At 43.3% G+C, this 12,491-nt stretch overlaps 1 protein-coding gene across 1 annotated transcript in view; it reads right to left on the minus strand.

The window, feature by feature from the left end:
* The window catches only part of PRIMA1 (proline rich membrane anchor 1), a gene marked incomplete at its 5' end in the record, with an annotated part of 42,073 nt that extends 31,782 nt beyond the window's left edge, over positions 1-10,291 (minus strand). The window contains one exon of the mRNA XM_010077488.1: positions 10,135-10,291. Within this exon, the coding sequence (XP_010075790.1) occupies positions 10,135-10,291 (157 nt within the window). The remainder of the gene's footprint in view (positions 1-10,134) is intronic.
* Positions 10,292-12,491: the final 2,200 nt, after the last annotated feature.

Below are 12,491 nucleotides of genomic sequence, written 5' to 3' on the forward strand. Positions count from 1 at the left end.
ATCCCCTACCAGCCTGCCCCAGGTGTGCCTATCCTGTGGCCGCTTCTGCAAGGAACCGGTTGGCTGCCCTGATGTGCGAGGCTCCAGCTTCTTTGCTGAGTCTCAGAACAAGGTTGAAAAAAAATGAGAAGCTTCTTGTTTTGGTGTTTGCTGTGGTGGCCCCCCTGTCTGCTGAGACCCACAGAGCTCAGTACAGGTGCAGGCAACTCCAACATGGGCAGGAGGAGGTTTGCTGCTATGAATCAAATATACAGAGATTCCTTCAAGCTTCTTGGGAAAAGGGATACCTTTACTTGCCAGGTTACAGCACCAGGCGCTGAGGCATTTGACATCAGACAAAAGTAGGGACCGGTGAAAGAAGTAAAGGGTCCCTTCCAGCCTGGAACTCGCTCAGGACAGGAGATGTGTTTTCCCACAGAGCTTTCCTCCTCCATCACATAGCCAATATCACCTCCCAGATCCACTGCAGCAAGACAGGTATGAAGAGAAACAAGGATTCTGGACAGTTGTCTCCCCCAGTCAAGCTGGCTTTCTTTCAGGCTGTTTCAGGGCAGAAGATGGGCTCATTGCCAGCCACTAGGTCTTTCAAGGAGAGACAGGCTCCTGCATGGGGCAGTGCAGCTGCAGAGGGCATCTCATGAAGAAGTGACTGCCAAGGAGCAAAGACATGAGTAGAAAATTGGCCTTACCCTCCCTGTGTCCTCCCTCCTGACCTGCTGGCCACCACCCACCTCAGGTCAGCAGTGAGGAAGTGCTTAGTAAAATCACACAGAAAGCATCTGTCCTTTCCAAAATAAGGTTGAGCGCTCCACGGCTTAGGACACTTGCTGGGAGGTCAGTGGTTTGGAAAGCTCATTCAGCACCTGTCTGCATTTTTAGGTGATAAAAGCCCTTAAAAAGCTAGGCCTTGCTTCTATTGAGCCTCAGGCACCCTTGTCTGAGATCCATGCCCCTCCAAGTGCTGTGAAAGAGCCTCTTAAGGTTCTGTGGCACTGGCACCCATGTCGACACTGTTAGTACATACAGTGATAGCCCCTCCAGGCTGTTAATTCCCATATCTGCTGATATACACTCCTTTGTCAGGGTTTTGCTGAAGCTGCATCATCATTGACAGAGGAGAAATAAGACATGACATAGTGATGTTTTGTACCCCAGGTTCTTGTCCAGCCCCTCAGGCTGCATCCTTTCTCACTTTACCACACAGTGACGGTGTGGCCATAGCCTCTGCCTCTTGCTCCCAGCATGGTGAACGCCTTATTGTCCTTGCTACGTGGTGGTGCAGCCTCCTCTTCGACGGGTGGCAGGACAGGATACAGCTGATCAATTCTGTAGCAATTACTGTGCACTTTTGAGCCTAAAAATAATAATAATCTTCAGGGCTTGACATCTATTAGTCTCAAATCCAAAGTTTACAGAGGTGAAAAAATATTTTCGCTTCAGGTATGAGAACTCTGGGTGGCTGATAGGGTAAATGACTCTCGGGATCTCCCAGCAGGTCGGTGGCAGAAGGAGAAGCAGTACATCACTGTCAAGTCTTCTGAAAGCTCACCCATCTTTCAGGTCTTGCCATGAACAGGTTTCAAAGGAGGGATGATATAGGCTGAAATTCAAACAGCTGAAATATGATTTCCCAAGTCTAAGCTCCTATGTTGATGACCAGTCTTTCGCCAGCAAATGATTAATAAGATACCTCAGGGCTGTCAGATTCAATCCCACAGAAAGATGACAGATTTTCTTGGTATAATGTTCTATATGTAGATTGAATTAAGGTCCAGATCTGCACAACTTCTTCAGGCTGAACAATATTCACATCAGTGGTGCCATCAAAATCACAGGCTTTGAAATGTGAGTAAAATTCAGTGCTACTGTTATGATTAAGATATTATCTTGTAGATCCTTAGCTGCTTTTTAAAGAGCTCAGGAACCTCCAGATAACAGCAAAGACTGGAGAAGCCTCACAGCTTGGAGTTGAAACTTTCTCAAATTAGTGCCTTCAGGGAAGATAGATACAAACCAGCTTCAGCCAACTGCAGACTGAATTTCCTAACACAGATTGTAGAAGACTTGGAAATACTTGGAATATTTTCCTAATGTGTTAGTAGCAAGAGTTTCTAATGCACTAGTTCGTGTCCATCTCTGAAAAACTAAGGTTTTGACTGTTGGGCATTCAGATACTCTATGGAGCGAGTGACTATAATAGACGTATACTTTAGATTGGTAAGTACAGATGGCTGTAGAGTTCACTTTACAAAGAAAGACATATTGCAAGTCATATGTCTGAGTTTTAGGGAACAGCTGGCCGACCATGTAGCAGATACTTCTATTAGTGTACAGCATCTATAGAAACACAATCCTCCTGTCTGATATTACGTAATTTATTCGTTGTATCACTTCAATGGCTCAGTTATTGCTGGAAGGGCTACAGCTATCCCTTAAAAAGGTCCCTGAAGAGACCAATTAATAATTCCTACAGCTAGTACACTCAAGTTCCTTTTCCAAATCATATTCAGGTGCAACTTAATGGAAATAAAATTAATGACCCACCCAGAATAAAATTGAACTGAAATATGAAGTGCCTTCCAAACCAGGGGTAAATTTAATCCTAATAAAAATAAAATTACATTTATCAACTGATAAATTTTCATGCAGTGTCCATAAAATATAAAATACTTAAAATGGCAATTACATCACATTAACAGATCAAGTTGTTTCACCATGCCAAATGTCCAACATGAAGTCCTCAATCACCACTCAGAGCACATCTGTAACTCTCTGAAACCTAAAAGACAAGGAATAGGCTACCTTACAGTCACAAAAGCAAGTAAATTCGTCACTGGTTGCTATCATCTGCACTTTCCTCAGGCTTTACAATGAAGTCTGGACCTGCACAGGTAGGGGAGTTTTTGCAGAGATGCTGCTCACCATCACTCCTGACCAAAGCCTACAGCAGTGGCTAGCCAGTGGAGCAGAATAATGACCTATAAGGCTGAAGTAGAGCACCTGCAGCTTGCCAAATCAAACCAAGGGTTAAACCAAACCCTCCCTTTGCTCCACTGATAGTGGCTATGAAATAAGATTACGCACTGCTTCCAAAAGGACAGGAAAAGGTCCAGGAATGATTCAATAAAATCTGCTCTATTGGTAAAAGTCCAGTTTAATAGCAGCATTTGTCAAGGAACAGATTTTTGTGTAAAATATTTCTAACCAATGGACAGATGAAATATCAGCTCCATTTAAAAGACACTTCAAAATTATAAACCAATTCATTTTAATTACAATTTGGAAGTCACAATTTGCTATTATAAATATGTGGTTATAATATTATACGATTTGGTAGTGGAATTGTTAAATTAACTTGCATTCTTATTAACGACAGTTTCTGCCAGTGCCATAAGTTATCAACCTATGTTTTTACTATATTAATAGACATGATGTACTTACTTTGGGATAACATCCCAAATGTCCAGATTGCTGCTTCCTTGATTTGATATGTGAATTTAAAAATTCCCCATAAATTGTAATTACACAGGCAGTGCAACACATTTATATCATGTTTACAGCAAAGACAATGCACAACACCATTCCAAGAATATACATCACCGTGGGTCTGCTTTAGCAAGGTCAGCTGCTTAGCCTTCTCTGCTAGAACAGCTTGTGCCAATTAAGAGTTTACTTCTGACTTGTCAAGATGAGACACAACTCCTTCTGCCATGGGCAGGGGAACCTACAATTACTTGTAAATCAGCAGCCTCTGACTCATCAGTAACTTCAGTGAAGATTTTTTTATCTTAATCAGTGAAATGGTAGGTATGTACAAATGGGACTGCCATCCACACAGGGAATTAATGTCTTCAGCTTTGCCAGCTCCTTTTGCTTAAAAAATAAATAAATCAAGCTGTTGCAGTATGCACCCCAGAGTAGAAAGGACAGTTCTACTGCAGAATCGGTTTCATATCTAATGCCTCCTTTTCCAAAATTAGACAACACTTTCAATCTATAGATAACAGAACTCCTACTGATTCCTGCACTACAAAATCTGGCCTGAGGCTCGCTCTTTTAAATACTTCAAAATGTATGAACGAGAGCTTTGTCAAGAGAGTGGATTTTTCCATAATATGGATTTATCACTGCATGAAAAATTCAAAACAAATCTGCAAGGTCCCAGAGCAGGGGAAACATTCATCACTTGCCTAAATAAAAATTAGACTTGACAAAACATTTCAGAATTTATTGTGGTGAAAAACTCTGAATTGGGAAAGCAATGGAAGTTGTGATTGACAGCCTGATCTAACCAGTGTTTTACAAAGATAGAGAGTTTACAAGAGCGCAATATGAGATGTTAGGTGCATGAGTGATAGCAGAATCCTATCACGAAAGTATTAGCATGAACCCTTCCAGTCTTACCTGCTTTCTAGTCACTAATCTGGTTCTTCAGACTCAATATAACATCCCAGATGACCAAACTATTTCAAAATTAATATTTGATTGCTGCTTAAGAAATCTCCTCACCCTAAATATTTTTTTCATTTTAACTGGGAGGTGAGGATTCATAATTTTTATTCCTATGCCAGAAATAACTGTGCTAAATGCAAAAAATATCTGGATTTAGAAGTCTTTATGTCTTTTGTGCTAAAATCACTGGTGCCTGCAGTTTGAGGCAGGAAATAATTGTATTTCTAATTTAGGTGGGTGAATTCTGCCTAAATCCCATCTTGGACACTTAATGATTTGGTTCACTGTGCTAACAGAGAAGATAGTGTCTGTGATGGGAAAACAACATGATGGGGACCTGGACTGGATTCTGATGTGCCATTATCCATGACTCCAGGCTGCGGGGCTGGATTACAATTTAAATTTGAAAGCCTCAGAAACCCTACTTCCAGTCCTTAGAGTCACAATCCTCCAGTAAAATGAAAGTGCAGCTAGGCAAAGACAAGAACTGAATTTTGGTTTTGCCTTGTAAATTATAAACAATGCTCTCACACAAGACTGTAATTCATAGTATGACAGCTGTGTTACCAAAACTGAAAGGGCTTCCCTGTTTCAGCATTCTGCTTGCATTTAAAAAAAAAAATCACTGTCTCGACCAGACTTATGGTAAAACAATATTCTCTCACAGTAGCTGTCATTACCATAAATGTCTTGACGTAGGAGTTGATGCACCCCCTCCCCTTTTGGTGCTACTGTAGTTCTCTTCCATCACTGCTAAGTTTTGGTAGTCCCTATGTTGTATGAAGTATGGATGAAAACATCTTCCCCATATTGTAAAAAAAAACACCCCCATTTTTTCCTAAAAAATCCTTTGAGCATCAGCACTTGGAATAAGTTAATCCAAGACTCCTGCCCAGAACCAGTCCTTCCAGAAGAAGGGCTGTAGGTAAGGGCTGGTCCTGCCAGCTGAGCCCTTAGGGTCAGAATTGCCTTTGTGACAGCTTTTTGAAAAAGTGAAACTTGAAGTCAGAGCTCTCTGGGATGCTCAGTCCATACCGCAGGAGCTACACCAGACTGTCCACAGCGAATTCTTTGGCACCTCATATTTTAAAACATGTGATGGCTTCCAGGAGTATTTCAATTCAGTTTTGCAATAGCAACCTCCCCTCAAGTCCTGAGGGACAATCACAGACATCTGTCAAGGACAAAGGTCTTTTTGACATCGTGTAGGCAAGCACATCAACATCTGTACCCATCTCAAGAAGCGATGTGGAAAGCATCAGGACCATGCTCTGCTCTCCTGCTTGAATGGCCATATGAAGACTCAGCATGAATCTCAAACTCATTTTCTGGATCCACACTGGGTCACCCTGTCCATTCTACCACCAGGATTTAGGTTGTAGAAAAACCTAAGGAAAACCCATTTCTTATTTTTTTGTGTCCCAGAGCCATATGGATTTTATTTCTAGAACAAGCTCCTGCTGTGAAAAGCGATGTTGCTAACAGTCAGCAAGCCAAATCTGCAAATTTTAGTTGTTTTAAAACTTACTCAAAGTTTAAGAAGTTCCAGACTGTTCCTGTACTTCAGACTCCTGCCTGTATACACACATTGTGACCATCTGTCCTAAAAGATCCAACTGTCTTTAGCTTTTCTTCTTGCACTGAATGGACCCTGCACACTTTCTGAAATTAAGCTATATATCTGTGCTCATATAGTTGCCAAAAAGTTGCACCCTTCCTGCAGTTGGTAATTTTTGTTTTGGCATTCTCACCAGCCCAAAAAATTAGCTAATTAGATGCACTATCTCCAAAGATAAAGGAAAATATTTCACCTGAAAAACAAAATAATACAATTACAGCCTGGAGATTAGAGCTCTCTGCAGTGATGTCATTCACTTTGGCTTTGCACCGACTTGATTGTGCTTTATCTCAACTGACAGCTCAGAGCAAACTTTCACTGAGGTCAGGAGCTGTAAAGACCTCATTGTGTATGTATGTGCAATGTCCAATGAGTCAAAGGTTGGTTCAGGTATCCAGACTTGTCTGTGCTAGTACAGATTGTAATGATTTCAGATAAACACTTTTATTTAAGTTTCCTCTGCTGAATTTCAACTGAAGCAATGTTTGACTGGACACTTGGATCATCCAGAGAGGGGATGGCAGTACCATGGACTCCTCACCCAATGTGGGAGATGGGTAGGGCAGAGACAGCAAATGCTGCTAACCAGCAAGTGAGGAGTTCATGCTGAACATCCTTTCTATGCCTTGTACCATTTTGAAGAAATCACTTCTGAAATGTTTTTTTCCCCTCACACCTTAGACAGGTTAAAACTGATACTGACTGCAGTATTTGTCTCTACTTGGATGTCTAGCTTTAATCCTTTCCTTTTTTGAAAGCCTAGCTTCTACTTTCAAAGAGTCCTTTCTTCTTGCAGAGCCCCTGGAGGAACCTGTGTGCTCACAAAGTATTTAAGGATTGACAACAGCAGTATTTTAGATTTTGAAGGGTCAACATCACTTGAACTAGCTTAATCTCATGAGTCTGCAAAGCTGGGTTAGAAATGCTGCCTAAACAAGTACTCCATCCACCTGGCCTTAGTCCTGGCTGAAATCCAGAGACAAGGACAAAAGCAGATGGGGGAAGAAAAGAAACAGTTCATTAAAGGCCAGGTTCTGAGCAGCTCCTTCAGGTCATTACAGCCACATCTAGGGAACATAGTTTCATTTAAAGTTCCTCTTTTCTTTGCTGTCAGCATCTAAGCGTAGTTGGCCTTAGGCCCCTCAGAGCCTCATGAGGTTTCCCTTCAGCTCATCAACCAGCAGTTTTCTAGGCATGGGTTAAAGAGCAGGCTGCTGCTTGTGTAAGAAGAGTTACTGCAGAAACATCAATATGCCAGACTGTCTGGAGGAACCACAGTTAGCTCAATGATCATGTCTCCTGACAGTCCGCACTACATTGTCATGCAGTCTCCACCATCCCAGTTACTTCTAACACAGGTTGGAGCCCCTCTCCTTGAAGACCCTCAGTAAGGTACATGTCTGTATCAAACAAAGCAGCAGTATCTCAGTGGGATGTCAAAAATCTGCACAATAAAAACCTTTCAGGGACTGGTTCAGCTGCTCACAAACAGCCACCCAGTGCCATCCCATACATTCAAGAAGGGTTTGCAAAACATTCAGGTGGGATTGATGGAGAGGACACAAAGAGAGCCCTCTGCTTCTCCATAGCAGCTGGAGACCAGACAGGTCATGTCAAAGAGCACTAGATGGCTTCATTTTGCAGATAACCGAGCTGTCAATGTCTGTAGTAACTGGACGGACAGGAATTTTGCATCTATTGGCTTTAATCATCAGGCCCAAACCAAAATAGCTATTTTAGAAAGATGCAGAGATGACCTAAACCTCCAACAACATTCAGTTTGATTGCAAAAAGAGCTTTTAAGGACAGTGCCTAGCAGGCTGCAGCCTTTTGGGGCTCACAAAGCCCTGAGAGCAATGCCAGCATCTTTATGTACTGCCCCATGGTGCAGACACTGTACCTTGTAAAGGTAAAAAACTTGCAGCTCCTGGGCTGATGCTTTTTCCAGAGGTCTTTGCAGTACTTAACTTTAATAACTTAAAAAGTGCAAAGTGCAAGTCTAGCATCAATCACTTAATAATAGCTTGTCTTGTCCCTTTACCGCCCTCTCCTCTGAATGCTGTTTAAAAGCAGTGTCTATAACATCAATATTTAACCACGAGGCTTGCTCATTCTCACAAGCATGGGGATTGCTGTACATGTGGGCTAAATCACAGTGCCTAGACAGCTGATAATAATGAAAGCATCTTTTAAGATGAGGCACTTGATTGCTACTCTAAAGCTTACTGGTGAAAGGAATGTGTAATCTATTTTTTTATTGCATTTGAAATTAAATAGCTTGTTTAAATATTAGTCATCTGGATTTATATAGCTCATTTTTAGAACTGAGTTAGCACCTGGCAATCCAGCCTGAGTAAGCATGAGGCTATCCCAGTTGTAGGCCCATTTGATTTCTCTTTCCTCTTTTTACAATGTGTGACAGACTTTTTTTTTCTGATATGATTTCCTTCCCACTTCACAGGAGACAAATCCACGCACTCAGACCAGCTGCCTGGCAGCAGCCCAGGGAGGGGAAGCAGCCCAGCAGCAGGGCTGGTCCCTGTGCCAACACTGCTCTGACACTTCTTGTGTGGGGAACAGCAGCTCCCTCAGAGTAACAGGGTGCCCCAGGTAGAAGAAAACAGAATGGCAAAGTACTTTATTTTCTGACTGTGGGACAAAGCTCAAGGGAATTTTCAGTATTACTGTCTGTGACATTTTCCTGAACATTGAAGGAGGTTTTTCCTGCTGCTAAAAACCTTCATCTCTGCTTTCCAAGCTGTCTTTGTATTTCCTTTCCCAAGTGCTTCACTGTTGTTTTTCTACCTTTGCCTTAAATTTCTGCAGTGTGGCACAAATACGAAGCACACTCTTGGCAGAAAACACACTGCAAAATTCTGCCTGGCTAAGAACCGTGCAGAAGCCTTCTTCGTGTCTTCTGCACATCTGGGGACTGCACTGATAGAGACAAACAGACAAATGATGCTGCCTAACGACTTCTTTTCCCTTGGGGGAAGTGCTGAGCAGGACAATAGATACACTTTGCAACACTGTTCCCAGGGGAGTTTATCTAAGCAGGGAGAACAATTAATAGGCAGCCTTTTAGAGAGAAATGAATTTGCTAAAATATAGAAGAGTTAAGGAGATTTGCTGGAATACCAAACACCTGGGACCTAAAAGTGTCTGTGCAGGGTCCAGCCCATGTCCCTGTACCCAGCCAGTGCAGGTAGTGCCAGTGAGGTCCATCTCACTGCGGCAGGACTGCCTCTCAGGGTACCACCAGCGCAGCCATCACGCTCCAGAAAGGCTCTGTACATCAGGGATCACAGGAATACTGATGTGGAAGGAAGCTGGCAGAGGTAGCCGGCAGGAACTGCAGGCACAAGGTGTGCCAGACATGGGGATGCATGGCTGGAAATTAGGAGGAGCTCAGATGAGCTGGATAAGGCTTAGGAGCTCTGATTTGTATGAAGAGAAATAGATGAGCCTCAGCCTATATGTACATTTGTGGGAAAACTGATCACTTGCCGTTGACTGCTGACGTGCCTCTGACTTTCGTTACGGGTGTAAGGAATTTAAAACCAATGAACCTGACTCAATGCTATGGTAAACCAGTAGAGCTCCAGTGCCTTGAAGAGAGCCAAACCTGCAGGATGATCTAGGCAGAATGTTTGAATTTTCGCCTGCTTATAAATTAATTTGTCTTGGAGCACCCAGATCTCCAAGGCGCACACCTGGCAAAAGAGGAGGTCATGCAACTCAAGGGGAAGCACAGCATCATGTCTCTGCAGAAAGTGTTTCCCAGGGCTAGGGCATTAGGAAACCATTAAAAGCTAAGGAATCATATGTAATACAATGAAAGGAGGGAATTTCTCTGGCTTTCCTCCAAATGCCAAGCATTATTCATTGATCAGAAAACAGATCTCCATCTCCACTGAGAACACTTTTCCCTCCATTTGCTAAGTGGAAAATGACAAACGAACCAGCTGTGCCCTCTCCCATGTCCCTTCTCCTTCAGTCTCTACAGGCATCCCTGTTGCTTCACCCTCCCTCAGCGTACAACAACCGTAGCAGCAGCTACTTACTCGGCACCACTAGCAACCTCGGGGGCGGTGGAGGTGGAGGAGGTGGTGGTAACGGCGGAGGGGGCCTGCACTGGCAGATTTCCTGGCAGCTCTCTGTGACTTTCTCTGCTACAGGCTTGGAGCATGACTTCTGGGGCTCACCCTGAGTGATCTGTAGAGAAACAAGTCATTGCATGAGCAGCAGAAACAGTGAAAACTGATTTTCCATTAATGTATTTCTTGGACTTGAGTACCTGAGTGGCACCTAAGGCCTGTAGTGAGAACTGAGCTTGTGTTCCTCACTAAGGAGGTCTCTTCCCTACATGGTCCCCATTTTTATTTTTTTTACTTAAAGCAATATCTTCAAGACGTCTTTCCCTTTGTCAAGTTTGTTTGAAACTGGCCAGCTGGTTTCTGAGTTATTATGGGGTAAGGAGAAGGCGGGTAGTGGCAGACAATATGATTACATAAGCCTTCTTTCCTTAGGAAAGCCATCTAGCAGCATGCATTATTCACACCATCGTTGCTGCAAGCCAAGGAGAGCTAATAAAAATTACAAGACAGTTAGGGTCAGGATTATGTTCACTTTCCTTATGGCAGAACTGAAAGCCAGAGGAGATCTCTCCTCTTCTTTGCCAGCCTCCCTTTGATGTTCAGAGAGCATTTCATGGAGTGTTTCACTTCCCATCAAGAGGAGAGGGAGCCCACATTTTACCCATCTGTGGACCGTGACAATGACATGGTCAAAATGGAAAATGCCACAGGCTGTGACTTGTAGCCTTGGCTAGTAAGAAGGCTGAAGATGAGGCATTGTGGAACCCAAGTGTAGGCATCACTTGGCCCCGGACAATGCTTTAGCCAGTACTGGTATACAATATATTCAATAGCTTGATCTAGTCATGCCAAGAACCATTTGTTAACAGCATGTTTTTCTTACCATCAGTAATATTTACAAGACTAAGGATTTAAGGAATATTCAGTAAAAACCCTAATCTAATGCTATGAAATGAAGACAACTAAGTCCCTAATGAAACAGAAATTTGCTGAACATTGCAGGAGCTTCTGAGAGGTGTTACTTTCAGAGACCTCTAAGACAGCTCTTTCTGAGTGAACGGATACTCAGATGGAAAATAGTGGATACGATTTTAAGGAGGCAAAGCCTAAAAGATGAAGCAGCATGTTATCTAGCAAGCGCTTCGAGTGCAGGTTTAGCAGACCACCTGGGACAGACCTGTGTCTTGCTGAAGCTAAGGGTAGTTATGTTAGCATTCAACTGTTGCCTTGTACAGTTTGGTCTTGGGCAGGTTATTGTCATAATAGTTTTGGCCTAACATCATCTTTAATTAGCTCTTTTCCATGATATGTTGGTGATTACAAAGAGGATGTCTTACTCCACGCTTTCCGCCCTGTTTTAGGTGGGCCTCTTCTCCCTCCAGGGTCATCCAGGGCTGCCTTCTCCCCCCACCCTTTCCCTGCCAGCTCTGGGCACACAGTCTATCTGCTCTCCTCTTTCAACCCTTGCCCCCAGCCCACAGCACAGCCAGCGAGCCTCTCCTACCACCTACAGCTGGGTACCAAGGGTGCTGTGCTGCCTCGTGGCTGCAGGAAAGCTGCACACAGTCATTTCATGTATTTCTGGCCAGAAAGAAAGATGTGGCTAATTAAAACAACATCGCTGGACAAAGGACATGTTCACATACGTAGGAGGTTTCTAAATGCAGAATGATGCATTACTCTGGCCTCAGGGAAATGGAGGTACGGCTTTGTTGATTAAATATCACAGAGAGGGAGGAAAATAACAGAAGAGGCTATATGTAGCTGAGTTGGAAGGATAGCTTGGCGCAGCACAAGTCAGAGGGCTCAGTTCTTTAAACAGCTTGTCAAAATCTATTTCCAAACATAGGGAAAAACAAATGCAGCACAATTGCTTTCCAACTTTCCCCTTCACCATCAGGTAACAGTAAGAGGATGGTTAAAGACCATTCCAGACAGCTTCCACGAATGTACACAAACTCTGACTGCTCTAATGAATCAAAATGACTCGGCTTCGTAATCCCTCATGGCTGGTAATAAATCTGTCTGCTAAGCAGGCTTATTTATTTTTAAGGTAAGTGATCACAGGCAGCAGAATATCCTCCATGCCATTTCAGCTCTTCCAATGCTCTTCACACGCTGGGTTGGGGTGTTAGGGTCTCTCCCAAGGAGAATCCCACAGGAAGAGTGCCCGGCCCATGTAGTGGTGGTGGCACACCCAGAGTACCTCCTAGCTGTACTGGGGTGACAACAATTACTATGCTCACAGAGAAGGTAAGGCAACATCACTCCACTGGCCCCAACAGATGATTAGTAAGCAACTCTTAACTCCCAGCTACAATGAC

Source organism: Pterocles gutturalis, unplaced genomic scaffold, assembly GCF_000699245.1.
Source record: "Pterocles gutturalis isolate BGI_N339 unplaced genomic scaffold, ASM69924v1 scaffold48123, whole genome shotgun sequence".
In the NCBI taxonomy this organism is placed as follows: domain Eukaryota; kingdom Metazoa; phylum Chordata; class Aves; order Pterocliformes; family Pteroclidae; genus Pterocles; species Pterocles gutturalis.